Raw genomic sequence first — 23951 nt, forward strand, 5'->3', positions numbered from 1 at the left:
CTGAAAATATGCAGGGAATGATCCCAATCTTTTGATACCGGTTGAGACTTGATTTAGGACCAAGAATGTGATCTATTCTGGAGAATGTTCCATGTGCACTAGAGAAGAATGTGTATTCTGTTGCTTTGGGATGAAATGTTCTGAATATATCTGTGATGTCCATCTGGTCCAGTGTGTCATTTAAGGCCTTGATTTCCTTGTTGATCTTTTGCTTGGATGATCTGTCCATTTCAGTGAGGGGAGTGTTAAAATCCCCTACTATTATTGTATTCTTGTCGATGTGTTTCTTTGATTTTGTTATTAATTGGTTTATATAGTTGGCTGCTCCCACGTTAGGGGCATAGATATTTAAAATTGTTAGATCTTCTTGTTGGACAGTTCCTTTGAGTATGATATAGTGTCCTTCCTCATCTCTTATTATAGTCTTTGGCTTAAAATCTAATTGATCTGCTATAAGGATTGCCACTCCTGCTTTCTTCTGATGTCCATTAGCATGGTAAATTCTTTTCCACCCCCTCACTTTAAACCTGGAGGTGTCTTCGGGTTTAAGATGAGTTTCTTGTAGGCAACATATAGATGGGTTTTGTTTTTTTATCCATTCTGATACCCTGTGTCTTTTGATTGGGGCATTTAGCCCATTAACATTCAGGGTAAGTATTGAGAGATATGAATTTAGTGCCATTGTATTGCCTGTAAGGTGACTGTTATTGTATATTGTCTCTGTTTCTTTCTGATCTACTACTTTGAGGGTCTCTCTTTGCTTAGAGGACCCCTTTCAATATTTCCTGTAGAGCTGGTTTGGTATTTGCAAATTCTTTCAGTTTTTGTTTGTCCTGGAAGCTTTTAATCTCTCCGTCTATTTTCAATGATAGCCTAGCTGGATATAGTATTCTTGGCTGCATGTTTTTCTCATTTAGTACTGTATGAGGCAAATTCTTACACTGATGTCTTGTTTCCCATTGGTTCAGATTGTTTTGGAGAGGCCCATTCTCTTTTAAAGTCCAATTGTTTTTGTTAGCATGAACGTATTAGCACCACCTTACGAGGTGCTGACTGATCCAGGGAACTTGAGAGTCTTTCCTACTCCTTTCCTCAAGGTTGTTTTGCAAAATTGGGTTTGATGCGAGCAAGTAGAATTGGGCAAGATATTTTAGATGCAGATGAGCCAAGAAGAGAGCCCTGAAGTCTGTCACTGCTTTTTTCCTTCGACCTACGCCCACAGTGAGAGAAAAATAAAATCTTATTTTGCTTTATTTTAATACTTAGCACAGAGGTTGCCTGTTGATAATTTGATTATAAGTGGGCAATTGATTAGTTATCCACATTTGAAATCAGGAGTTAAGCTTCCAAGAAGCCCATTTTTTAAAAAAACTTTTGAATTTTTTAAAAGATTTATTTGTTTATTTGAGAGAGAGGGAGAGAGAAAGTCTCAAGCAGACTCCCCACTGAGTGGGCAGCCCTTCATGGGGCTCAGTTTCACAACCCTGAGATCATACATGACCTGAGCCGAAATCGAGAGTTGGATTCTTAACCAGCTGAACCACCCAGATGCCCCAAAGTCTGTTTTTCATATTAATATAGCTAAATTACTTTTCAAATTTTTATTATTTCTTCATTCAAATTTATAACATAATATTTTGATGAAACTTTTAAATTTCATATTAACAACTAGATTTCCTTGATTACAAAATATATTTTATCTCAACTGGTATATGTAAACTGCAGGCTTGCCTTTAATTGATTTTTTGGGTATTTTCAGGATAACTGGATTGCTCATCAGGATGATTTTAACCAGCTTCTGGCTGAGCTGAACACTTGCCATGGGCAGGAAATAACAGGTAAGAAAAATCTTTGCTTTGTTATCCATTCGATCTATAGAAGACATAATGTCTTAATTTAAAACATTTTTATTAACTCTTTTTACTATAAGCATAATATATCTGAAAGTTAATTGAAGCTATTATAAATAGTCATTTCTGTATGCATTTTAATGGTGCTTTCACCATTTTTTCCCTGTAAGAGTTTGAGAATGACAAGATAAATCCATTCAGTTTACAGTCAGGTGATCTTTCCAGGGATCCTGTGTGCGACTAAAAACTTGTTTTGTTGTTGTTGTTGTTGTTATTGTTGTTTTTTGTTTGTTTTATTTTCTTTTTATTTTATTTATCTATTTTTTCACCATAGCACATACCCTCCCCAATGTCCATTACCCAGCCACCCCATCCCTCCCACCCCCCTCCACTCTAGCAACCAAAAACTTGTTTTTAAAATACAAAACAAGAAAAAAAAAATACAAAGCAATAAACACCAAGTGGGACCACAAACCAGCAGCTGGCAAGGTTTAATAGAAAAACCTTTTTTGTATTGATTCTACCTAGTGAAATTTATTGTATTTTGAATATATGTCAGAAATTCAAAATGCTCAGGTATATAGTAAAATTTGTTACAATGGCTCAGTACTAGAAATTGTATATCCAAGGCCTGGGAACTGGAAATGAAACAATTGAATATTGGACATTCCATATTAAATTAACAGAAAGAAAATGCTGTTGAGGGGAAGGGCATGGATGGTATAGTCCTCAAACTTAAAGGCCTTTGGTCTAATTTTAGAGTTTAAGGGACTGTTTTGGTTACATGGCTCTTTGGAAGGCAAGGATGTAACTTCAGTTAATTGTGCTGGATATTCATTGAAGAAATCTAGACTGTTAGCTCTTTTGCAAGCAGATTTTTTAAAATAGTGGTAAAATGTACATAACATAAAATTAACCATTTTAACCATTTTTAAGTATACAGATCAGTGTATACTGTTGTGCAACCACCAAACCATCCATCCATAAAACCCTTCATCTTATAAAACTGAAACTCTTTCCCCATTGAATGCTAACTCCCTATTCTTCTCTCTCTCAAGCCATTGAGAGACTTTTGGTCTCTCATTTTGACTACTCTTTGTACCTCATATAAGTGGGATCACAGAGTATCTGTTCTTTTATGTCTGGATTATTTTCCTTAACATAATGTTGTCAAGGTTCATCCATGTTTAAGGCTCAGTAGTGTTTCATTGTATATATAGACCACATTTTGTTTATCATTCATCCTTCAATGGACACTTAGGTTGTACTTCTTTAGTATTGTGAATAATGCTGCTATGAACATGAATGTATAAATGTCTCTTCAAGTCCCTGCTTTCAGTTCTTTTGGGTGTATATCTAGAAGTGGGACTGCTGAATCTCATGATAATGAGATTCTATTTTTAAGTTTTTGAGGAACTGCCATAGTATTTTCTGTAATGGCTACACCATTTTAACATTCACAGCAACAGTGCACAAGGCTTCCAGTTTTTCCATATTCTTGCCAGCACTTGTTATTTTCTGGGTTTTTGATTTCGTGTGGTTTGCTTTTGTTTTGTTTTGTTTTGTTTTTTTGATAGCAGACATCCTGATGGGTGTGAGGCGATACCTCATTATGCTTTTGATTTGCATTTCCCTAGTGACTAGTTATGTTCAACATCCTTTCATATACTTGATGGCTGTTTCTGTGTCTTTGGAAAGATGTCTTCAATTCCTTTGCCCCTTTTTGAATTGGGTTTTTTTGTTGTGCAGTTGTATTCTGCAAACATTTTTATAAGGAATTTCTTTCTGTTCTCTGTGCACAATATTTGGCTTGTAGTAAACTGTCAAAAGAGGTTTGTTAAATGGAAGGAGGAAGAACTTTGTGGAATAAAATTAAAAATTAACCAAGTTCAGCAAACTTTGTTGAGCTGTGTGCTGGATCCCAAGTTAGACATGAGGATATGTAACTATACGGGACAATCCCTGCTTAGGGCTAGCTAGCAGGATATGCTGATAATTGGTAAAATTATAGTGTGATTCCAACTCTGGGAAGATTTATTGCAATGCTGCTTGTGTGACCTTGAGTAAATTACTGAACATCTCTGTCTCTTCATTCTTTTTTTTTTTTTTTTTTTTTAAAGATTTTATTTATTTATTTGGCAGACAGAGATCACAAGTAGGCAGAGAGGCAGGCAGAGAGAGGAGGGGAAGCAGGCTCCTTGCTGAGCAGAGAGCCCGACTCGGGACTCGATCCCAGAACCCTGGGATCATGACCTGAACTGAAGGCAGAGGTTTTAACCCACTGAGCCACCCAGGCGCCCCAGTCTCTTCATTCTTGGTGGAGGGGAAATAATACTAACCATCCTCAGAAGGTGATTGTAAGAATATAAATATATTGCTATAACTAAAGTACTTTGAACACTGCCTAACCCATGGTGGGTACTTAATGAGTATTAGCTGCTATAATCTTTATTATTGTTGATATTTGTAGAGCTAGAACTCCAAAGTAGAATATTTCCTCTGATTATTTTTAGTAATTAGGATATAGTGTCACCAAGAAAGAGTGATACTTATAGGTGGATGGATTTGGGCTTGATACTTAGGCTATTTCTAGTTGTCATTAATGAAATCAAAGGCAATAGTGTGCTTTCTCCCTAGGTAAAAAAAAATAGAATGCTCTTAAGATAATAAATAGCTATACTTGTTGGCAGTAAGATAGAAATAAAATGTGAGATCCTTATACAACTGATGGATCATCTTCAGTTATTATAAAGTGAAAAAAGGAAGATGAAAAACCATATGTATGGCATGCCTTTGTAGAAAAATATAGAGAGGAAATGCATGTGTGTGGGTTGGGTATATATCAGTGGCTTTCATCTGGGGGTGATTTTGGCAATGTCTGGAGACATTTTTGGTTGTCACAAAAAACAAAAAATGGGGGGGCGGGGTGCTTCTGGCATCTAGTATAGATAGAGGCCAGCAACGCTGTTTAATATTCTATAGTGCACAGGGATGGCCCCTGATGACAAAGATTTATCTGGCCCTAAATATCAGTGGTGCTGAAGTTGATATGCATAGAATAGCTCCCAAATATCTATTCTGTATGTATTTTATATATATAAAATATCTGCAGAAAAATACTGAAGAAACTGGTAAGAGTAGTTCCCTCTAGGGAGGGAGCTGAGTGACTGGGGAAGAGAAGATGCCAGGAAGGCTTAGCTTTTATTGTAGTCCTTTTGTACCTTCATGACTATACCACATGTGTTATGTCCTACTCAAAAAATTGTTTAAAACTAATTTTAAAACGGTTTCTGGAGCCCATTTACCTCACTTACCACCACTTCCTGATGCTTCTGCTCTCCTTTGCCACAAAACTCTGATTTTCTATACAAATTGATTTCAGTTCTCCTAGTCTCTCTTTTTAAAATCTTATAAAATAAAATGCTTGAGCAAGTCTCAGATGGTCTGCTTCGTTGCTCTGCTTCTCTTTTGCCTCTTCTAGAGTTGCTACTTCACAGGGGTGGGGGGAAGGGGAGCCCCAAACATCAGACTCACTTCTCTGGATCTCCTTATCCTTAATCGGTACTATAATTGTCCACTTTGCTCCACTGTAATGTCTTTGAGCCATCCCCCTACCCACCCAATATTTTGTTGTAGTTTTCTTGGCAAGAGAGTGTTGAAATGAGCCACTTCACTATTACTAGAAGCAGTCTGCCTAGAATATTAAAATAAACTTCATTGAGGTATAATTTATATATAATACAATGTATCCATTTTTGAGGGTACAGTTCCATGAGTTTTGACCAATGTATATATCTTTGTACTTGTAATAACCTTGATAAAGAAATTTTCATCATTACAAAGAATTATCTTGGGTCCCTTCCCAGTCAGCACCCTGCTCCTCCCCACACCCCACCCTCCCACTTCATTCTCTGGCCCAAAACAACGGCTGATCTCTCCATAGAGATTAGGTTTGTATTTCCTTTTCTGCCTGGCTTGTTTTTCTCAGCACGATTCTGAGATTTATCCATGTTGCATTTATCAGTAGTTCATTTCATTCCTGGATAGTATGCCATTGTGTGAGTATGCCATAATTTGTTTATGCATTCACCTGGTGATGGATATTTGGGTTTCCAGTTTTTGCTTACTATACCAAAGGCTCCTATGAACATTTGTGTATACATCTTTGTGTGGACATATGTTTTCATTTTAGTAAGACCCCCACGTGCTGGGTGAGTTCCCCTCCCCACCTTATGACATTTCCAGTAATTGCCTCTTGACAGAAAGCTGGGGCAGCCCTAGGGCTCACATCTTTTGTTGCCTCTCTGTCAAGGATGACATTCCTGTGCTGCCTCTTGTCCAGTGTGTGATGAATTGTTTCATATCTTTTGTTTTCCCATTGTTCATAGTAGAGGGGCATGACCCATAGCACTTACCCTTTCGTGGGCAGAAGACAGGGAATCTTCCTCCTATCTCTTTTAAACCCACTTTAGTTGGACTTTGCCTTACTGCTCCACAGAAACTGCCTTGCCAAAGTCACCAGTGATTTCCATGTTCCTAAATCCAGTGGGCATTTTTTAATCCTCATCTTACTTCACGTGTAGCACAGATGTTCACTCCTCCTTGAATCACTTGTTTCCTGTGGCTTCTCAGACCCCATCATCTCCTGGTTTTCTTCCCACTTCACTGGCCACTCCTCCTTAATCTCTATTGGGATTCTCTTATCCCAGCCTTATCATGTCTGGTGTCCTGCAGTTCGGTCCTGGGGCCTCTCTCTCATCTTTTAGCTACACCAATTCCTTATTACATCATGGCTGGATACAACAAACGATGGCTGGGATGTTGGTGACAATTGCCAGATTTCTCACCTCTCCCCTAAACTCCAGACTTGTAATGAACCCCCAACTCAGTATCTTCATTTGGGGTGTCATCAACTATCAAATTCTCAAACTTAACATACTCAAACTCAAGTTCTGACTGCTTCCCCACACGTCAAACCATTTACCCACTGTCTTCCCCATTTCAGTTGATGTCAGTTCTCTCCTTGTAGCTGTTGAAGCCAAGTACCTGTGTCCACTAGGAAACGTTGGTTCTACCTTTAGAATATATCCGGACCCTTCCTGCTTCATGTCACCTGTGCAGTGGCTAGCATGGCCTCAGCAACTATTATTTCTTGTTTAGCTTATTTGTAATAGCCTCTAAAGCTGGTTTTCTCAGCCATGGCACTACTGATGTTTTGGGCTAGGTAATTCTTTGCTGTGAGGCATGTCTGATGCATTTTAGAATGATAGTAGCATTCCTGACCTCTACCTGCTAAATGCCCCTAGAACCTTCTGCTGTCCCCCGTCCCCATTTATGGCAACCAGAAGTACCTGCAGACATTGCCAGATGGCCCCTTCGCAAAATGCCCTTGGTGGGGAGCTACTGCCCTCAATTGCTCTTTCTCCTTCAGCATAACAGACAGACTGATTCTTTCAAAGTGTAAGTCTGTGCTGCTCATGATCAGACCACCACCACCACCAGCACCTCCTTGCCCTTCTTGCCTCCTTTTCATTCAAAATAAAAGCCAAAGTCCTTTCACTGGCCTTGCACCCTTATGTTATATGGACCTTTTTCCCTTTCTGATCTCATCTCTTGCTACTCTCCTTCTTACCCATTTCATCTTAGCCACTGACTCCTGTGCTGGCTTATGAATATATCAAGCATCCTCCTGCCTTAGGATTTTGCGCTAGTCTCTCCGTCTCTAGAACACTGTTCCCCCAGTTAGCATTTATGCATTTTCTCAGCCAGGTTCATATTTCCTGCCAGTTGAAAATTACATCCTGTTCCTCAGTGCCATTTTTGGAAGTCAGCAGGAAATTGGTAAGGTATAGCAGTTTAAAGGTATTATTTAGAAATATGAAAGAAATAAAACCCAAAAGAACCAGCTAAGATTCTGGAGGGAACTGGGGCAAGGACTTGATGTGTCTGTATGTGTTTGTGTTTTAACAGCTTTGTTGAGATATAATTCACATGCCATATAATTTACCCATTTATAATGTACAATTCAGTGACTTTTAGTATATTCACAGGATTTTCACCAGAACCAGTTTTAAAACATTTCATCACCTCTGAAAGAAACTCTGTATCTAGTGGCAGTCATCCCCATGAACCCTGCAACCGCCGTAGACAACTGCTGATTTACTTTCTATCTCTAAAGATTTGCCTATTCTGGATATCTCATATAAATGGAATTCCACAGCATATGGTCTCTTGTGCTGATTTCGTTAACTTAGCATGTTTTCAGGGTTCATCCTTGTGGTAGCATGTGTCAGTAGACCATTCCTTTTTTTGCCAAATGATACTCCATTTTATAAATATACCATGATTTATCCATTCGTTAGTTGAATGCCCATTCATGGGCATTTGGGTTGTTTCCACTTTTTTGTCTGTTATAAATAATGCAGCTATGAACACTGTCAGTGTTAGTGTGGACTGTGGCCTTTATTTTCATTTCTCTGGGGTATATATGTAGAGTGGAATTGTTGGGTGAGTTGGTTACTGCATGTTTAACTTTTTAAATTTGTTTATTTATTTGGGAGAGAGAGCGACTAAGTACAAACTTGGGGAGAGAGAGAAGCAGGTTCCCTGCTCAGGGAGCCTGATGTGGGGCTTGATCCTAGGACCCTGAGACCATGACCTGAGCTGAGGGCATACACTCAACCAACTGAGCAGCCACCCAGGCGGCCCTCCATGTTTTACTTTTTGAGTAACTGCCACACTGCTTTCCAAAGCAGCTACACCCTTTTACATTCCCACCAGCAGTGTATGAGGATTTTAATTTCTCGTCATCTTTGCCAACACTTGTTATTGTCTTTTTGATTATAGCCATGCTAGCAGCTACAAAGTAATATCTATGTGTGCTTTTGATTTGCATTTCCAGTCAGCTGAAGATGTTCGCCATTTTGTTGTATGTTTATTGGTCATTTGTATGTCTTCTTTAGAGAAATAGCTATTCAGATCCTTTGTTCAATGTTTAATTGGGCTATGTGTTTTTATTGTTGTTTAGTAAAATTTTTTATATATTCAAGTACCAGTTCCTTATCAGATATATGATTTGCAAATGTTTTCTCCAGTTGTGTGGGTTGTCTTTTCACTATCTTGATGGTGTTGTTTGAAGACTGAGGTTATAGAAATAGGTAAAAAGACATATTCCTTTCTCTGAAGAAACTTAAAATCTAGTGCAAAAGAAATGAAACAAATACCAAAATAAGTTGATCCCCCAACTCTTTCAGTTCCCGAATAATTGAGAGAGAGTAGCAAAGGCTTTGGGTGGTAAGGATTTTCTTTGAAAATTTATCTAAAGCTCTTTGTTTCCTAAGCTTTTTCTTTCCTATCACGTATTGCTAAGTTTGTATTATTGATGACTGTGGCTGGTTTCTAGCACACATAAGCTTGGATACTAAGTGTGGTATTGGGTCTAATAACAGTTGACACAGTTCAAGAAAGTCTATAAAAAAGACTAGAAGACTGTAGAAGACTGTTATCCAGAATGTAGCTATGGAAGAGGAAAAGATGGGAAATAAGAAACAGAAGTTTAGGGGCACCTGGGTGGCTCAGTGGGTTAAGCCTCTGCCTTCGGCTCAGGTCATGATCTCAGGGTCCTGGGATCGAGCCCCGCATCGGGCTCTCTGTTCAGCGGGCAGCCTGCTTCTCCCTCTCTCTCTACCTGCCTCTCTGCTTACTTGCCTGCCTCTCTGCTTACTTGTGATTTCTCTCTCTATCAAATAAATAAATAAAATCTTAAAAAAAATAAAAAAGAAACAGAAGTTTAGATGGAAGATAAAGTAAGAAGGTCTAGTATCTAAAAGAAGTTCGGCACAAAGAAGAGAGAGAATGGGAAACAGGCAGTATCTAAGGGGTAAGGGCTGAAGACTGTCTAGAATCAGTGATAAAACAAGTCCACAGAGTCAAGAAACTTAATGAATCTAAGCAGATGACATTTTAAAAAGATCTTCACTTGCAAATGTAATAACAGATGTAACAGTGTAACATTGTAGCAGAATAGCACACACACAGAGGCATGCACACAAAAGACAGAAGATTGTTAATGCAGCCAGAGAAAATATACTGATTATCTTCAAAGAAACAACAGTTATAAATGAAAGCAGAGTTCTTAACAGTAGAAACCAAAAGACATTGGAGTAATATATTAAGGGAAGTATAACTGTCAACCTAGAATTTTACACTCAGCAAATATATTTTTCAAGAAAGTGGATAAGTTTTGGCAAAGTTTTCAGAAAATAAGTTTTCAGACAAAGCTTTCCCACTAGTAGACCTTCAATAAAGGAAATATTAAAGGATGCACTTCAGTCAGAAGGAAACAATACTTATTAACTGCAGTATCCCCATACTTGAATTAACCCAAATATCTTTAAACAGTAGAATGGATAAGTAAACTGCTGTGTTTGTAAATGCAAAGAAATGAAGTATAGTTACATGCAAGAGTCCAAAGCAGGAGTTAGCAAACTTTTTCTGTAAAGGGCCAGAAAGAAATATTTTGTAGACCATAGGGTCTCTCTCACGACTACTCAACTTGGCTCTTGGAGTGTGAAATCAGCAATATACAATATATAAATAAATGGGCATGGCTGTGTTCTCGTGGAATGTTATTTACAAAAGCAAGTGGCAGGTCGGATTTGGCCCATAGGCTATTGGTTGTTCCATGGCGTAGAGGGATCTCATTAATTTAATGTTGACTGAAAGAAGTGAAACACGAAGATAACATCCAATATGATTCCACTTGCGTAGAAGTTCAGAAGGCAGGCAAAAATCTGATATTTAGGTACCATACCGGGGTGGTCAAATTATTTTAAAACACAAGGAAGTGATTACTATGAAAGTCACAATAGTGATGACCTTTGGGGAGAGGAAAGAGGTTGGGATTAAGAAGGGGCCCATGGCACACTTCTGGGGTGATAGTAGGGTTCTGTTGCTGTTTTGTTTTTTTTCTGGTTGGCAATTATATAAGTTATTTGTGAACATTATATTTTATGTACTTTCTGTGGCTCTTACTCTCCCACTCCCCTCCCCAAAGTAAATGGTTAAAACCAAATCAAGGGTGATTGTCACAAAAGTCAGGTTAATAGTTGCCGTTAGGACAGTGGTTCTCATGCGGGGGCTATTTTGCCCCTCATGGGACATTTGGCAATGTCTGGAGACATTTTTGATTGTCAGAGCTGGGGAGATGTTACTTTTGTCTAGTGGAGACCAGAAATGCAGCAAACATCCTATAGTACCCAGCAGAGCTATGCTCCTCCCTCCCCAAACAAACAATTATTCATCCTCAAATGTCAGTAGTTTAGGGGTTGAGAAACCCTGTTCTAGGAGGAAGGGACATAGATGCTGGATGCTTCTCGATATAGGCAGTGTTCTATTTTCTAATCCAGGAAGTGGTGGGTGGGGGCAGGGGGAGAGGTTGCTTTATAACTAACTGTACAGACTTCAGATATTCCATAGATATACGATATTTTTCTCAATAAAAGAAATCTGAAAATTACATGGGTCCCTCTCTGGTAGACTTAATTAAGTAATTTATGGCATATTAAACCTGTAGTGAAGGTTAACTAAAAAGTAATCTGAAGCAATTTGAATATCAGGGATCAATTTCTACCTTAATTAATATCTGGTGATTTATAAATGGCAATAACTTTTCCTACACAGGTTCAATGACACAATTAGGGTGTCAGACAATCTTGAGCTGGCTTTGCATGACCATAGTTGTGGAGGCAGAAGCTTTTGAGTTAGGACTGCTTTCTTAGAGGCATCCACAGTTCATTCTTGATGAGGGAAAATGAGTTGACTTCACACCTTGTTTGGTATCATAATTTTCTCTCTGATGTACTGGATTAGAGAAAACTCTGTAACTTCTTAGGTGATAGGGTCATCAAGAAATTATCAGCTTCAAGATTCCATATAGAAAGGAGCCATGAGATTCATTTGTGTAGCTAGATACTAAAAAGAAAGCAGATTTTTGAGCAGTTTGCTTTTGAGATTTGACAGTGATAGCTAGAAAGTCACTTTTTCTCTTTGATGGTATTACGATTACTCTTCTCTGAGAAATGTCATCATAGTTGCGAAAACTCTGGTTTGGGACAGAGTTTTCCACTTTGTTCCTTGTGCTAATTGCTGAGGCTGACCACAGTTGGTATAGTCAGGTCTTCATGTTGTATTCCCAGAAGTACAGTCAGTGAAATGTTTAAGGTGTCCCCAGGGAACCCTGTATTATTTGTCAGGAAGGTAGTGAGTGCATAACAGCTTCCAAGTGGTAGTTCCTTGTCCTCATGCTGCCCCCTCCTCAGGTTCATCCTTGCAGGCTGACTCTTGTGCATAAGACAAGTACAAGACCCCTGGAGAGTCACTGACCTGTAGATTAAGTTTACCTCGAGACCACTAGAGGGTGCTCGTATCCTTGCAACAGGGCCGGAGCGGCTCAGCAGAAACCAGACCTTGCTAACTGTCACTCCGGATACGAAAAGCCTTTAGAATATTCCTTTAAGGGAAAACCTGACCAGGAAATGGACCTAGAGAACTAGTAGATTATTTTTCTGCCATGTCATCCTTGGTAAATACATTATGTCTTCATCCAAGTGCATTTTTGGTTGTATTACTTGTGTTAAAGCTGAAAAGTGGATGGCACAATAACCTAGTAACTTATTTTTCCCAACATTATATTTTTAGCTCCTTAAGACTTTACAAATCTACACAGTATGCAGTTATTCCATACTGTCCGTTTCTAGAATATCACAAAGATTCTAGAAATAACGCTCATTTTTTTTTAATGGGATATAAAACTTAGTATATTTTTTAAAGTTTCATTTGTAGGAATTATTTTACTAACTAGTACTACCAGACTCAACTTTGCCTTTTGGTGGTTTTAGGAAATGTTTGTTACTTCCTTCAGATATTTTGCCCTTTTTGATTTTAAAGATTTATGAAAATAAACTGGGATGCCGATCTCCTTTTTAGGACAGGGATCTTCAAGGGTTTTTTGGTATATATTTTGAAAACCATTATACCCTCTCTCACATTTTTTAGAGCAACATCTGTAAGATTTTTAAATCATGGCTTTAAGTAGTTGCAAAGGATATAATTTCTGGCATATTGGGAATATTACTATATTTCTAAATATGGGACAACGGATATCAAATTGCTCTGGTATTTAGTAGTCAGAACTATTATATTTTGTAGTTCCCTTTCTTCTGAAACCGATACCGCATAGCATTTATACCCCATAGCGTTTTATGTTAACATATCCTTTTTTGCTTACACTTTTTAGAATTCATCATCCTATCCTATTTCTCTGCCCCCAAACAAATACATATAAATTTTTGGTTTATTTCTAGTAACCCCAAGGTTTTAGGTGTAAATATTTTTCCTGTGGATTGCGTTGTCATTATATCAGTAGATTACAGTTAATAAAGTTGGGAAACGTGTTATAAATTTTGATAATTATTATTACAGTAAAAGCTTTTTGGAAGTATACCTCTGGATGAGACAGATTTGGTGTGGGGTGGAGCTGGTTTTTCTGCTTTGATTAAAGGGCGCTTCCTAGTACCTTGGCTTGTGCCTTATTTATCTCTGGTAAGAGAAGAGTTGTGCCTCTCTCATAAAGTGAGGGAAGGACACCTGGGAGAAGTGGAGAAGGAGAGCCAGATTGCTGCTGCATGCACTCAGAACCAGAGCAGTTTTGGAAAAGAATGCACAGGGACTAGTAGATAAAGACTGATTTCCCCTTAGATTTGTCTATGCTCCATGTACTGTGAGAAGTCTGTGTCCTCGGCAGATGGGAAAGCTCCCCTGGAGATGTTTAACATCCTCTGAAGTGCAAGAGCAGCTCTGTTGGGGACACAGTAGTGGGTAAGAATGTGGACTATCACTCCTATCCACCTGGCTTTGGATCCCTTCATAGTCACCTCCTAGATGTGCCTTATTTAATCCCTCTGTACTTCAGGGTCCATTTATGAAGTAAGTTTAATCATCCTGGCAGCTACTTTGTAGGGTGATTGTAAAATGAAATACAAGACTCCATAGAAAGCTCTTAGTTCAGTGCTTCCTGTTTAATAAGACTTCAATTGATAATAGCTATTATCTAAGCTATTATCTAAGCACTTTGTAAGTGATTTGTGTTTGGAACATCAAAACTGAGAATATTATGTACCTTGAGAAGTGTTTGACCACCAAAAGATGAGAAAAATTTACTTGGGGGATGTCTGAAAAAAAAACCCAGGCTCTCTTGAGAAGTGCGGAAGAGAAGTTTTCATGTTGATGATATAATTAACTCTCATGCTGGAGATTGTCTGAAACCTTGAAACATCTGTCTTTATATCCTTTGGAGCCTTACTTTATAATCCATACTTCGTTTTAAAAATTGCTAATTTATGAAAAGGATTACAGCTAACTGACATAACATGTTTATTGGACATGTGCTGGTTTTGCTCTGGTATCAAGGTGAAAATTTCCTTTCCCTTCTCTAACTTCATATCTGTAGTTCTTTATAACATAAGATAGGAAAATTCAGGCTCTTTCTCCCTATGATATTCTGTTTCTGTGATATTCTGCTGCCTGACCTCTACACATAGATAAGGATGAGAGAATATGGACAGCTAGTGACTATCCTATAATGACACTAACCCCAGATTTACTTGCTCTGATATTTTAGGCAAGGGACTACTTTAGGCAACGCTCACATTTTCCTCTTTTATCAAAGGAATGAACATGAGTTTATTACTCGATGATTTATTTTTGTTATTTTTGTCCTTAAGGTGAGTCTCCTCTGAAATCTGGTGTTTGAGGTGATGGCTCAGTGCCAGCTCTGCTTCTTCACACTACATGATTATCATGTCTGCTCTGTTTTTTAATTATCATTTAACCTTCCTTTATTGGCTTTTTAAAATAACTTTTTATTTTGAAACAATTATAGATGTAAAGGAAATTGCAAAAATAGTACTACAAAGAGTCCTAAGTACCATTCACCCACTTTTCCCCGGTGGTGACATCTAATATAGCTATAAAATAACATCAAAACCAGGACACTTGGTAGACTGTTGATTCAGACCACAGACCTTATTAACGTTTCACCATTTTTTTTAGTCTTCTTGCACGCGCATGCGCGCGCGCGTGTGTTTGTGTGTGTAGCTCAATGGAATTTTATCACATGTATAAAATCATGTAATCATCACCACACTTAAGATACAGGATTGTTTCATTACCACAGAAGAGCTGCCTTTTGCTGCCTCTTCATACTCACACTCCCCTTCCAACACTTCCCTTTCATCCCTGTCCCCTGGAAACCATTAATGTTTTCTCTAACTGTATAGTTTTTTCACTTTTGAGAATGTTATATAATTGGAACATATCTTGTGCAGATTGACCTTTTTCACTAAGTACAATGCCCTCGAGGACCATCCAAGTTGTTCCTTTTTGTTGTGGAGTAGTGTTTCAGTATAAGGATATACCAGACTTTGCTTAGCCATTCACCCATTGAAGGAATTCCAGGTTATTTCCAGTATTTAACTATGATAAATAAGGCTACTATTACATTCATATGTAGGTTTTGTGTGAACACAAGTTTTTGGTTCTTTTCCTTGAGGATTTTACAAATTCTGTGTGAATGGTCTTGCCTGATTCATAGTACACAGTTAAGAATATTTCTAATCGTTTGATTTGGGTTCAATAATAAATGGGAGGGCTCCTAAAGATTTCATTTAAATCAGACCTTGTATTTGTAAGAGAATAAATGAGGATGGATTACAGAGAGAGAGTTTAATGTATGCTTTTCATTCCATTTTTAAGACTCCTCAGACAACAAAGAAAAGAAGACTTTCAGCCTTGAAGAAAAGTCTAAAATCTCCAAAAACCGTGTTCACTATATGAAATTTACAAAAGGTAAAATTAAGCATTTCTTTCTTTGTTGCTGAAATGTCTATGTTCACACTAGGTTTCTTAAAGGATTTTTAGCTTTCAGCAACATTATTTCTTGTTTTATATGCAAAATGGACAAGTATGGATGGCCTGACTGGTTTGATCTAAAGCAGTGCTCAAGTTTCAACATTTATTGTGAATCACCTAGAGATCTGTTTAAAGTGCAGATTCATTAGCTCTGAGGTGGGACCCCACACTCGATTTAGACTATGTGCAAGTCCTTTGACAAAGCTGGAAGTGGGAGTCAATCTGCTGTGTAGAGGAGAAAAGAGACTTTATGTGGCTGTCAGAAAATAATTTTAATATGTTGTTCAACATTTTTGGTTACATTTCTTGTTTTTGAGAAATCTCACTCCCAAACTGAGTTGCATTATTCCAAGCCATTCTGGCATTGCATGGAATGTTAACATAGGCATTCCATGGTCATTGCAAAGTAGCTTTAGAAAATGTATTTGAGAACTGGGTAGTGAGTGAGTCCTGAGGTCCTCCATCATCTCCTCCCGCTCCCTTCCCAGTACTGCCGCCAATTGCAAGTGCAGTTGTACGGTGTAACCACGAGGTGGCAGTCTTGTATTGGTAAGAAACAATTTAACTAGACTTCAACTCCCCCAAGTATTTTCCCATAGAACAATATTGTGCATTAAGTACACTTTCCAGATACAAAAGCCTATTTATTATGTACTATACTTAAGGTATAAATGTGAATGTAATCCTGTTGTGCTAGTCTAGTTTACCATATGATGGCTCTTCCTATGGGAGATTGGATGTACCTTTCTACCAGCTGGAAACACACATCCCTTTGCTTTAGTCTAGTTGTCATGATTGGGAATTCCCTGACTCCTAGAAGTTGAATAGCAGTGGGAGCTAGAATTTCCACTACTCTAGCTATTAATGGTGGTTCTCATTTGGGGGTAGCACCCAGAAAGGTAGGTCTGGGTTTGATTTAAGTGGGAGCCTGTGGCAGAGCTAAATGGAGTCAGTAGCCGAATAGCTTCAGGAATGTGTACAGGGAGAGATGGACGCTTCCTGCTTCTTTCTCCCAGCTGGTGTGGTTTTTCTGTGGCTCTTCGTGTCATGCCCTCTTCTTCTCTCAAGCTGGAACCTTCTTTGTTGTTTTCCTATGTGGTCTCTAATCAGGAATTGTCTCCACTCCTGACCTGCTGCAGAACAGAAGACAGTCCCTGCTGGCTCCTCAGTCATTCTGAGGGGAGGCTAAATTGCCACTTTATAACCAGTCTTTTTTCATTAGAACCTAAAGGAAAAGAAAGATATAGCAGAAAGATGCTGAACAAATTGATGACATTAAAAATGGCCTGTAGCTTTTAGATGGTAGGGCAGCCTTTGAAACTTTCAAGTTAGCAAATCTAGTTTTCCTTTAGTGCCTGACTACACGCATGATTTCACCTAAACCATTTGCTGCAGCCGGGATAAACCTCTGTAATCTACTTTAATCTGATGGATGGCTGGGAGTATCTGCTTTCTATTTCTAGTTAAGCCACTCCCCTGCCAGGTGATCCTGTCAAACTGCTTGGTGTGTTGTGCCTTCAATTTCTTGGAATGAGGTTTACTGATTTCTTAGTATTAGCCTTGCTTGGGGAGAAGGGGGCTTTGGTATACAGGGAAGAGGGTTCAAGATATATTGTCAGGAAGGAAGCGGAGGAGATTAAGTGGGAAAATAGAGGAAATGCAGATTGGGGAATGAGTAGAAAAGGTGGGAAAAAGAGGCAGAAATCCAGGTAATGAAGAAAGTCATTATTTACTATCCATCTTAACAAGCCACGATGAAAGCATATCTTAGAGTTCTTTCATTTAATAAAAGAAGTCTTTCCATGTAGAGCAGTTGTCCCTGGATGTGAATGATAAACTCTGAGTCATCTCTAAGGTGGATGATCTTAGATCACAGGGATCCTGGGTGCTGCATTACCCTCTCGCACAGATCACGTTAGCACTGACCTTCTTCAGACTCCGCTTCCGCTATTAAACATGAGGAAAGATTTTTAAGTCATTATTGAGTTCTAAAGTAGGTTGCATTTTATGACTTTTCAGAAATGACCCATTTTATGGAACTTTTGATTGTTCAGCATAATGTTTGATAAGCTTTTTAGCCCTCGGTAGGCTCTTAGTGAGCATAACTAATTTGCTTATTCAATGAGGATGATTCATGCTGTAACTCCTGCCTGTGATCCAGAGACTAAAACATGGGAAGATGACATTTTACATGGGAAGAGCGAGGACAAAAATTTGACTTTAAAAGTGTGAGATTCCGGTAGCAAATAGCATTATAAAAATTTGCTACTGCCTAAATATTGGCTATATCATTTTCTTTCTTTTTTTTTTTTTTTAAAGATTTTATTTATTTATTTGACAGAGAGAAATCACAAGTAAGCAGAGAGGCAGGCAGAGAGAGAGGAGGAAGCAGGCTCCCTGCTGAGCAGAAAGCCCGATGTGGGGCTCGAACCCAGGACCTGGGATCATGACCTGAGCCGAAGGCAGCGGCTTAACCCACTGAGCCACCCAGGCGCCCTGGCTATATCATTTTCATTGAGATACATACTTACTCCTTTCTAGAGTCCCAGACTTATGATTTGAATTTGAAACAACTTATTTTCTAATTCAAAAGTTTGTATCATCCATGTTTGTTTAAAAGCCTAACTTCCATGCAGTTTCTTGCAATTCAAAAAATGTTTGTTGAGGCGCATCTGTGGAGAGGAAAAGATCAAACTCCACAAAAACATTTTTAAAGTTTTTCACCTACACAGTGCAGAATTATCAGGAGAGTATTGCTCTCTTCCTCCCCTCAGTTGGGCAGTGGGTGGAAGAAATAAGGGGGCATGAACTGTGGTTGCACAGCTTCATCCTAGTGATTTTCCTCAGACTTCTTACTCACATGACCGTTGGCAGTATTTGCTTCTTAAACGAGGAAACTGCCTGGACAGCACATGTCCTGGTGGCTGGCTCCCTAGGCTGGATGCACAGACTGTGTTAACAGTTACAACGTTAACTGTTGTAACGTACAAAGTTAACAACAAGTTACTTGGCTTCCAATTTTTGATATTAGATCTTAATGACTTCAGGTCTCTCAAACACACAGGCAACATTCAAAACCTATTAGTGCTTCCTTAGGTCAAATCAAAAAGGTCCAAGTATACTGAAGTCATCCAAATGCAAACTACAGGATTCCTCACAAATTACTGGCATCATGGTAAAAAAAAAAAAAAAAAAGATATTAAAAAAACCCTTGTAATATCAGATTATCAAAGTATTAGTTTGCCCTAACATAGAGCAGCCTTCCAAGCTTAGTACATTCCCCCACAAACCCTGCCCCCCCACGGCAAGGGACTCTGCTAGTGATGGGTGTCTAGTTTCCTCTTTGGATTCTTTTGCCACTTAAATATAAATTAGCACCACTGCAGGCTGTGGAAAAATTCTGGCTGTCTTATTGGTTGTGAGGGTCTCACTTATTTCAAACCCCACTCTAAGCCCTGCAGCTTGCCTGGTGCTCTGACATCACCTTTCAGTGCCACCGCCATAATCTTCTGTTGCCGGCTTATTATTGGTCCCATGTATTTTTGTTGAAAACAAAAATCAAGATACAGTATGTGTTGTATTCTTCATGACTGGTGATATGCAAATGAATTTTCCAAGTAAGTGAGGCTAACTACATACACCTGAAGCGGGTTGGTTTGTTTTGTTTTGTTTCGTTTTTGTTTTGTTTTAAATTTTAACAAAACCTATTTCACCTACCATGCATTTCCTGGCCCTCACCCCTTTACTCCGAGTAGAAAGCTCAGGGTTTTTTTTTCAGGCTTTGTTTTAATACGGTGCTATAATACCGTATTTTCCCGAGAACTTGTTGGGTTCTATAAGACTTTTGCCCTTAAATTAAGAAGTTCCAGATCTCTGTGCTTCTTTAATTCTTGTTTTTTGTAATTTCATTTGCTTCCCATGTGGACTTCTCGGCATCATGGGTATATCTGGCCACAGTGGTAACCTTCCTCCTTTCTTTGCCACTCTGATGGACTGGATAATCATGACTGTTAGAAAAACAGCTAAAAAAATCATAAAGAACTCTTCTCTGAAAGTACCTGCTTATCCTTTTATGGACATAGTTACATCAGCTTGGCTACTGGAAGCCGTGTTACGGCCAATGGAAGACTGAAAGGTAGATGAACCAAACCCAGACAGATAACGTAAGTTCTTATTCTGTTGAGCTTTTGATTGTCATTTTCCCTAACATCTAAGTTTTTCAACAGTATTTGCTGTCATTTGACCTTAATTTAGAACTGAAACCAGTAAGCTTTCTAACTCAGTTTTAGTATTTATATATTTTATTTAAAAGTGGCCATGATTTTATAAAATTCATAAACTATTCAACCAGGATCATTAATTAACAACTGTTTCAGTTCCAATTCTATCTTCACATTTTGATCTATCTTTAAGCTCCTTTCCATTGGTCTCTGACTCTTAATTCTTCTCTGTGTTTTGTTTTCCAGATCAAATCCAGAGCAAGGCCTGTAACAATCCTGGTTTCTACACTTACTTAAGTGAACTTTGCTAAAGGATAAAAATTTCTGATATAAGAACCTATCACCAAAACCTTAGAAACACTTGCATCTTCTTTGGTACAGCTTACTGTCTCTACCAGCTTGGCAGTTTTTCCTGTAATGTTTAGATTTGTTTTCAATCTCTGCACGTTCATAGTTTGACATCTGTCCTAGAATTGCGATCTTGCATGTACCCTCCCTTCCTAAATCCCTCCAGCGTTCCTTTTAATAGAGTTTCCGTAAAAGATCTTAATTTGCATTTCTTTGAGGGTATCTGTTCCATTCCAGAAGACAGGTTAGGGAAAGATGGCCGATACATATTTTGAACTAAGCATAACTCCTTTTTCTGAAATAGAAACTGCCATCCTGAATGTGCTCAGCAGTGCAAAATGGTGTTATGCCGATGACAAAGCTAAGAATAGATCTCTAGACCTCTTAAGGGTTTTCCCACTTCTCCCCACCATGACCAATTTTATTCCCCACTTTTCAGGTTCATTTTCTGAGTTCCTATGTGAGATATGTTTCGTTTTGTTCTTGAGGAAGTTTCCTTTAGGATCTGTTGTCTGGGTCTGCTTAATAATCAGAAACAGGAAAGCTTTGTTTCTAGCTCAGGGAGAAAGGAGAGAGTAGCATAGAGCCACAGAAGACCATGTCCCTGATAGGAACAGGTCGTACTGATTAGACCATTGAATCTAGTACTGTTGCCTATGAAGCTGGTTATGGTGCCTCACTTTGCATTAAATCTAAGGGTGTTTTGTTTTTTAATTTCATGGAGTCACTGAGCAATATCATATTTGAATGCCCCAGTGATAGTCAGTGAACTAGAACCTTCTGGGTCATGCCATTACGTTGCCAAGTGAGTTTGCTACAGGAACTAAGAAGACGAGTGAGTCTGTGACATTGGAACTCAGGCTTCCTACTCAGAACACACATTCCTGTGTCTGACCCGGAGCCTCACTCCCCCAGAGCCTCAAGACTTTACATGTAGCAGTTACTTTTCTAAAATGCATTTACCATGTGGTTGATAAATGGGAATAGATTTGGTTGACTGCTCACAGAGTATTTTTGGTAGAAGTGGAAATTCCAAAGAAGTGAATTTTAAATTAGTTGGTTTGTGGGTTTGAAATTAAGTGAAAGAGTTCAGTGTTTTTAATAAGAATTGTAGACCCTTCGGATAGTGCTTTGCCAGAAGCCATTAAATTTCCTGCTCTTACTATGTATCCTTTTACTTAAAGATGGTAGAGCTGTAATAGTAAAGAACATTTTAAAGAGAAAAATCTGAAATCCTTTCATCCTAATATAGCTATTTGCATATATTCTTAAATTTTCATTCATTCAGTTAATTATAGAGCTCCTATGTGTCAAATACAGTGTGCCCTCATTCATGTGTGTTTTCAAAGCTATGTAGCTATGTAGCTAGCAGCGTTTTTGTCTGCATTTCATAATCTTAAGTAACTCACTTAGAATAAATGATAATTTATAATTATATTGAAATTATCATATTATTAAAAATAACTCTCCTTAGAATAAATGATAATTCTTTTATAAATGGGGAACCCAGAGACCCAGATATTATACCTTGAAGTCATACCAGTAGAAGAGCTTGCTTTAAAATTATTTTCCTCTCGTGTTACGTGCTCTTAGTTGCTTCTACAAATAAGAGAATGTCAGGGTTCTGCTTCTAAAACACTTGATTTATAAGGGATTTTTTAATTAATTTTATGTTTAATTAAGGAGTTGTAGTCTGTGAAAGGGAGACAGAAAGTCAATAGCTTATAAAATTGTTTCTTTTCCAAAACCCATTTTGTTTTCAGGATTGTCATAGTTTATATTCATACTCCTTATTTTAGAAAGGATGGTATTACTGAAAGGCATCATGTTGTTTTTCTAGGGAAGGATCTATCATCTCGGAGCAAAACAGATCTTGACTGCATTTTTGGGAAAAGACAGAGTAAGAAGACTCCTGAGGTATTAAGCCACATACAGTTGATATATGTTCGTTTCAACACCGCTTGATTTTTTGCGATTAAGTAGAACTATTTAAATCTATTACTGGTAGTACTTTTTAGATAAACCTACCAAAAAAGCTTTGAGAGGCTTTATACAAAGGCTAAATATATCCTTTTAATAATAATAGTTGGAAGATAATATGCTTTACAAGGATTCTGAGAAAGAATATGTGTTACCTGCTTTTTCCCTTGCGTGAGGACTGGAGTAAACTCGGGAGGAATGCCTTTGCTGGTATACTCAAAGGGAAAAATGTCTCTCCCATGCCAGAAGAGAGGGTGGTTGCTTGCATCGGTTTTGTTTGCTCTGCTTGGACTGCATAATTGTTTGGGCTAATGGCTTGGGGAGGAACGATATCATGTATGTAGTCCTATTCTGGTCTGTTCCCTTTAAAAAGCATTTTGAAAGTTGCATCATCATGGAGAGTCTGTAAGGAATTTGGTTTTGTATTTCCTCCATTGTACAATGTTTATTTCAAAATTAGATAGGAGTAGGGTGACTAAACTGTACCCTAAATGGAATGAGTCCATAATTCAGAGTCTTCATTAGGTCATTGGACTGTATAATACAGCACAAAGTTTTTTGTGCCATTTCCAAAGTAAGAGACAGTTCTGGGCTTGGATGTCAAAACTGAAGTTTTGAAATATGGGTTTCTGGAGATAAAGGGATAAAAATTTAAAATTGGTGTTGTCTCCAAAAATCTGTAATATGGTTGCTATAGCTATTACTCAACTAATCCAATAAGTCCTCCTTATAGTTTCTTTATTGGCTCCTAGCCAAGGCCCTTGATGATGATAGAACAAAAAAACACTTGTGTCATTTATTTCTGATATTTCTCCAGAGCTATGGGAATTTTTCCAGGGCAGTAGCTGTTTGTTACTTAATATTATTTTCGAAGACTATACTTATTAGGGATTGTGCTTGGTGTTTCCTCTGCGGGTTGGGAGAAAATTCCATCTTTCAGCACTTTTTTGCCCCTGCACCTTCAGTGGTAAAGACTGAGGATGCAGGCCTGGGCCCCATTGGCTCACCGAGGGGTGGTGTCTGTAGGTCTCTGCTGAGTCATGTCAAAAGCAGGTGGGTCATTAGGGAGGAGGTGTTCTGACATCAGGCCACACTGGATGCTGCATTCATGGAGAGGCTGTTGGAAGAGCTGAGGATCATCAGCGCTATTTCTGGTTACACCTCTCCCCTTCAGTGGTTACTGCGTAACCTGGATTGGATCAGGCCCTCTGCCTTGTTCACTCAAGACTTTGCATCTGTGTTACCTGAGTGTTTCTCTTGAGTCACTCTCCTTTGATCATCCTCAGTAATTTCAGTATCCTCAAGGATGTTCTATCACCTCCACTCTGCCCTAGCTACCCTCTCCCTTGGCCACACCTTGCACCTTTGCATCAGCCCCATAGTCCATACTGGATTTCTGATGATAACCTTACTCTTCCAGCTCTCTCAATCTTGCATTCCCACTGTGCTGGCATTTCCAAATCCTTGCATTCTTGGATTACTTGACCCTCTTTTTTTCTCCCTGCTGCCAGCCCCTACTGCCTGCGACCCTGGTCTTTTCTAGTACTCTCTTTGAAATTTTACAGTTGAACAGATGAGGGAAGGA

At 38.5% G+C, this 23951-nt stretch overlaps 1 protein-coding gene across 5 annotated transcripts in view; it reads left to right on the forward strand.

Moving 5' to 3' along the window:
- The window catches only part of PINX1 (PIN2 (TERF1) interacting telomerase inhibitor 1), a 102464-nt gene that overhangs the window by 12260 nt on the left and 66253 nt on the right, over positions 1–23951 (forward strand). For all 5 annotated transcript variants that reach the window (XM_047717463.1, XM_047717465.1, XM_047717466.1 and 2 more), the window contains 3 exons: positions 1760–1838; positions 15663–15755; positions 22227–22303. In XM_047717463.1, coding sequence (XP_047573419.1) covers positions 1760–1838; positions 15663–15755; positions 22227–22303 — 249 coding nt within the window. The remainder of the gene's footprint in view (positions 1–1759; positions 1839–15662; positions 15756–22226; positions 22304–23951) is intronic.

The sequence above is a fragment of the Lutra lutra genome, chromosome 2, assembly GCF_902655055.1.
Source record: "Lutra lutra chromosome 2, mLutLut1.2, whole genome shotgun sequence".
Lineage (NCBI taxonomy): Eukaryota > Metazoa > Chordata > Mammalia > Carnivora > Mustelidae > Lutra > Lutra lutra.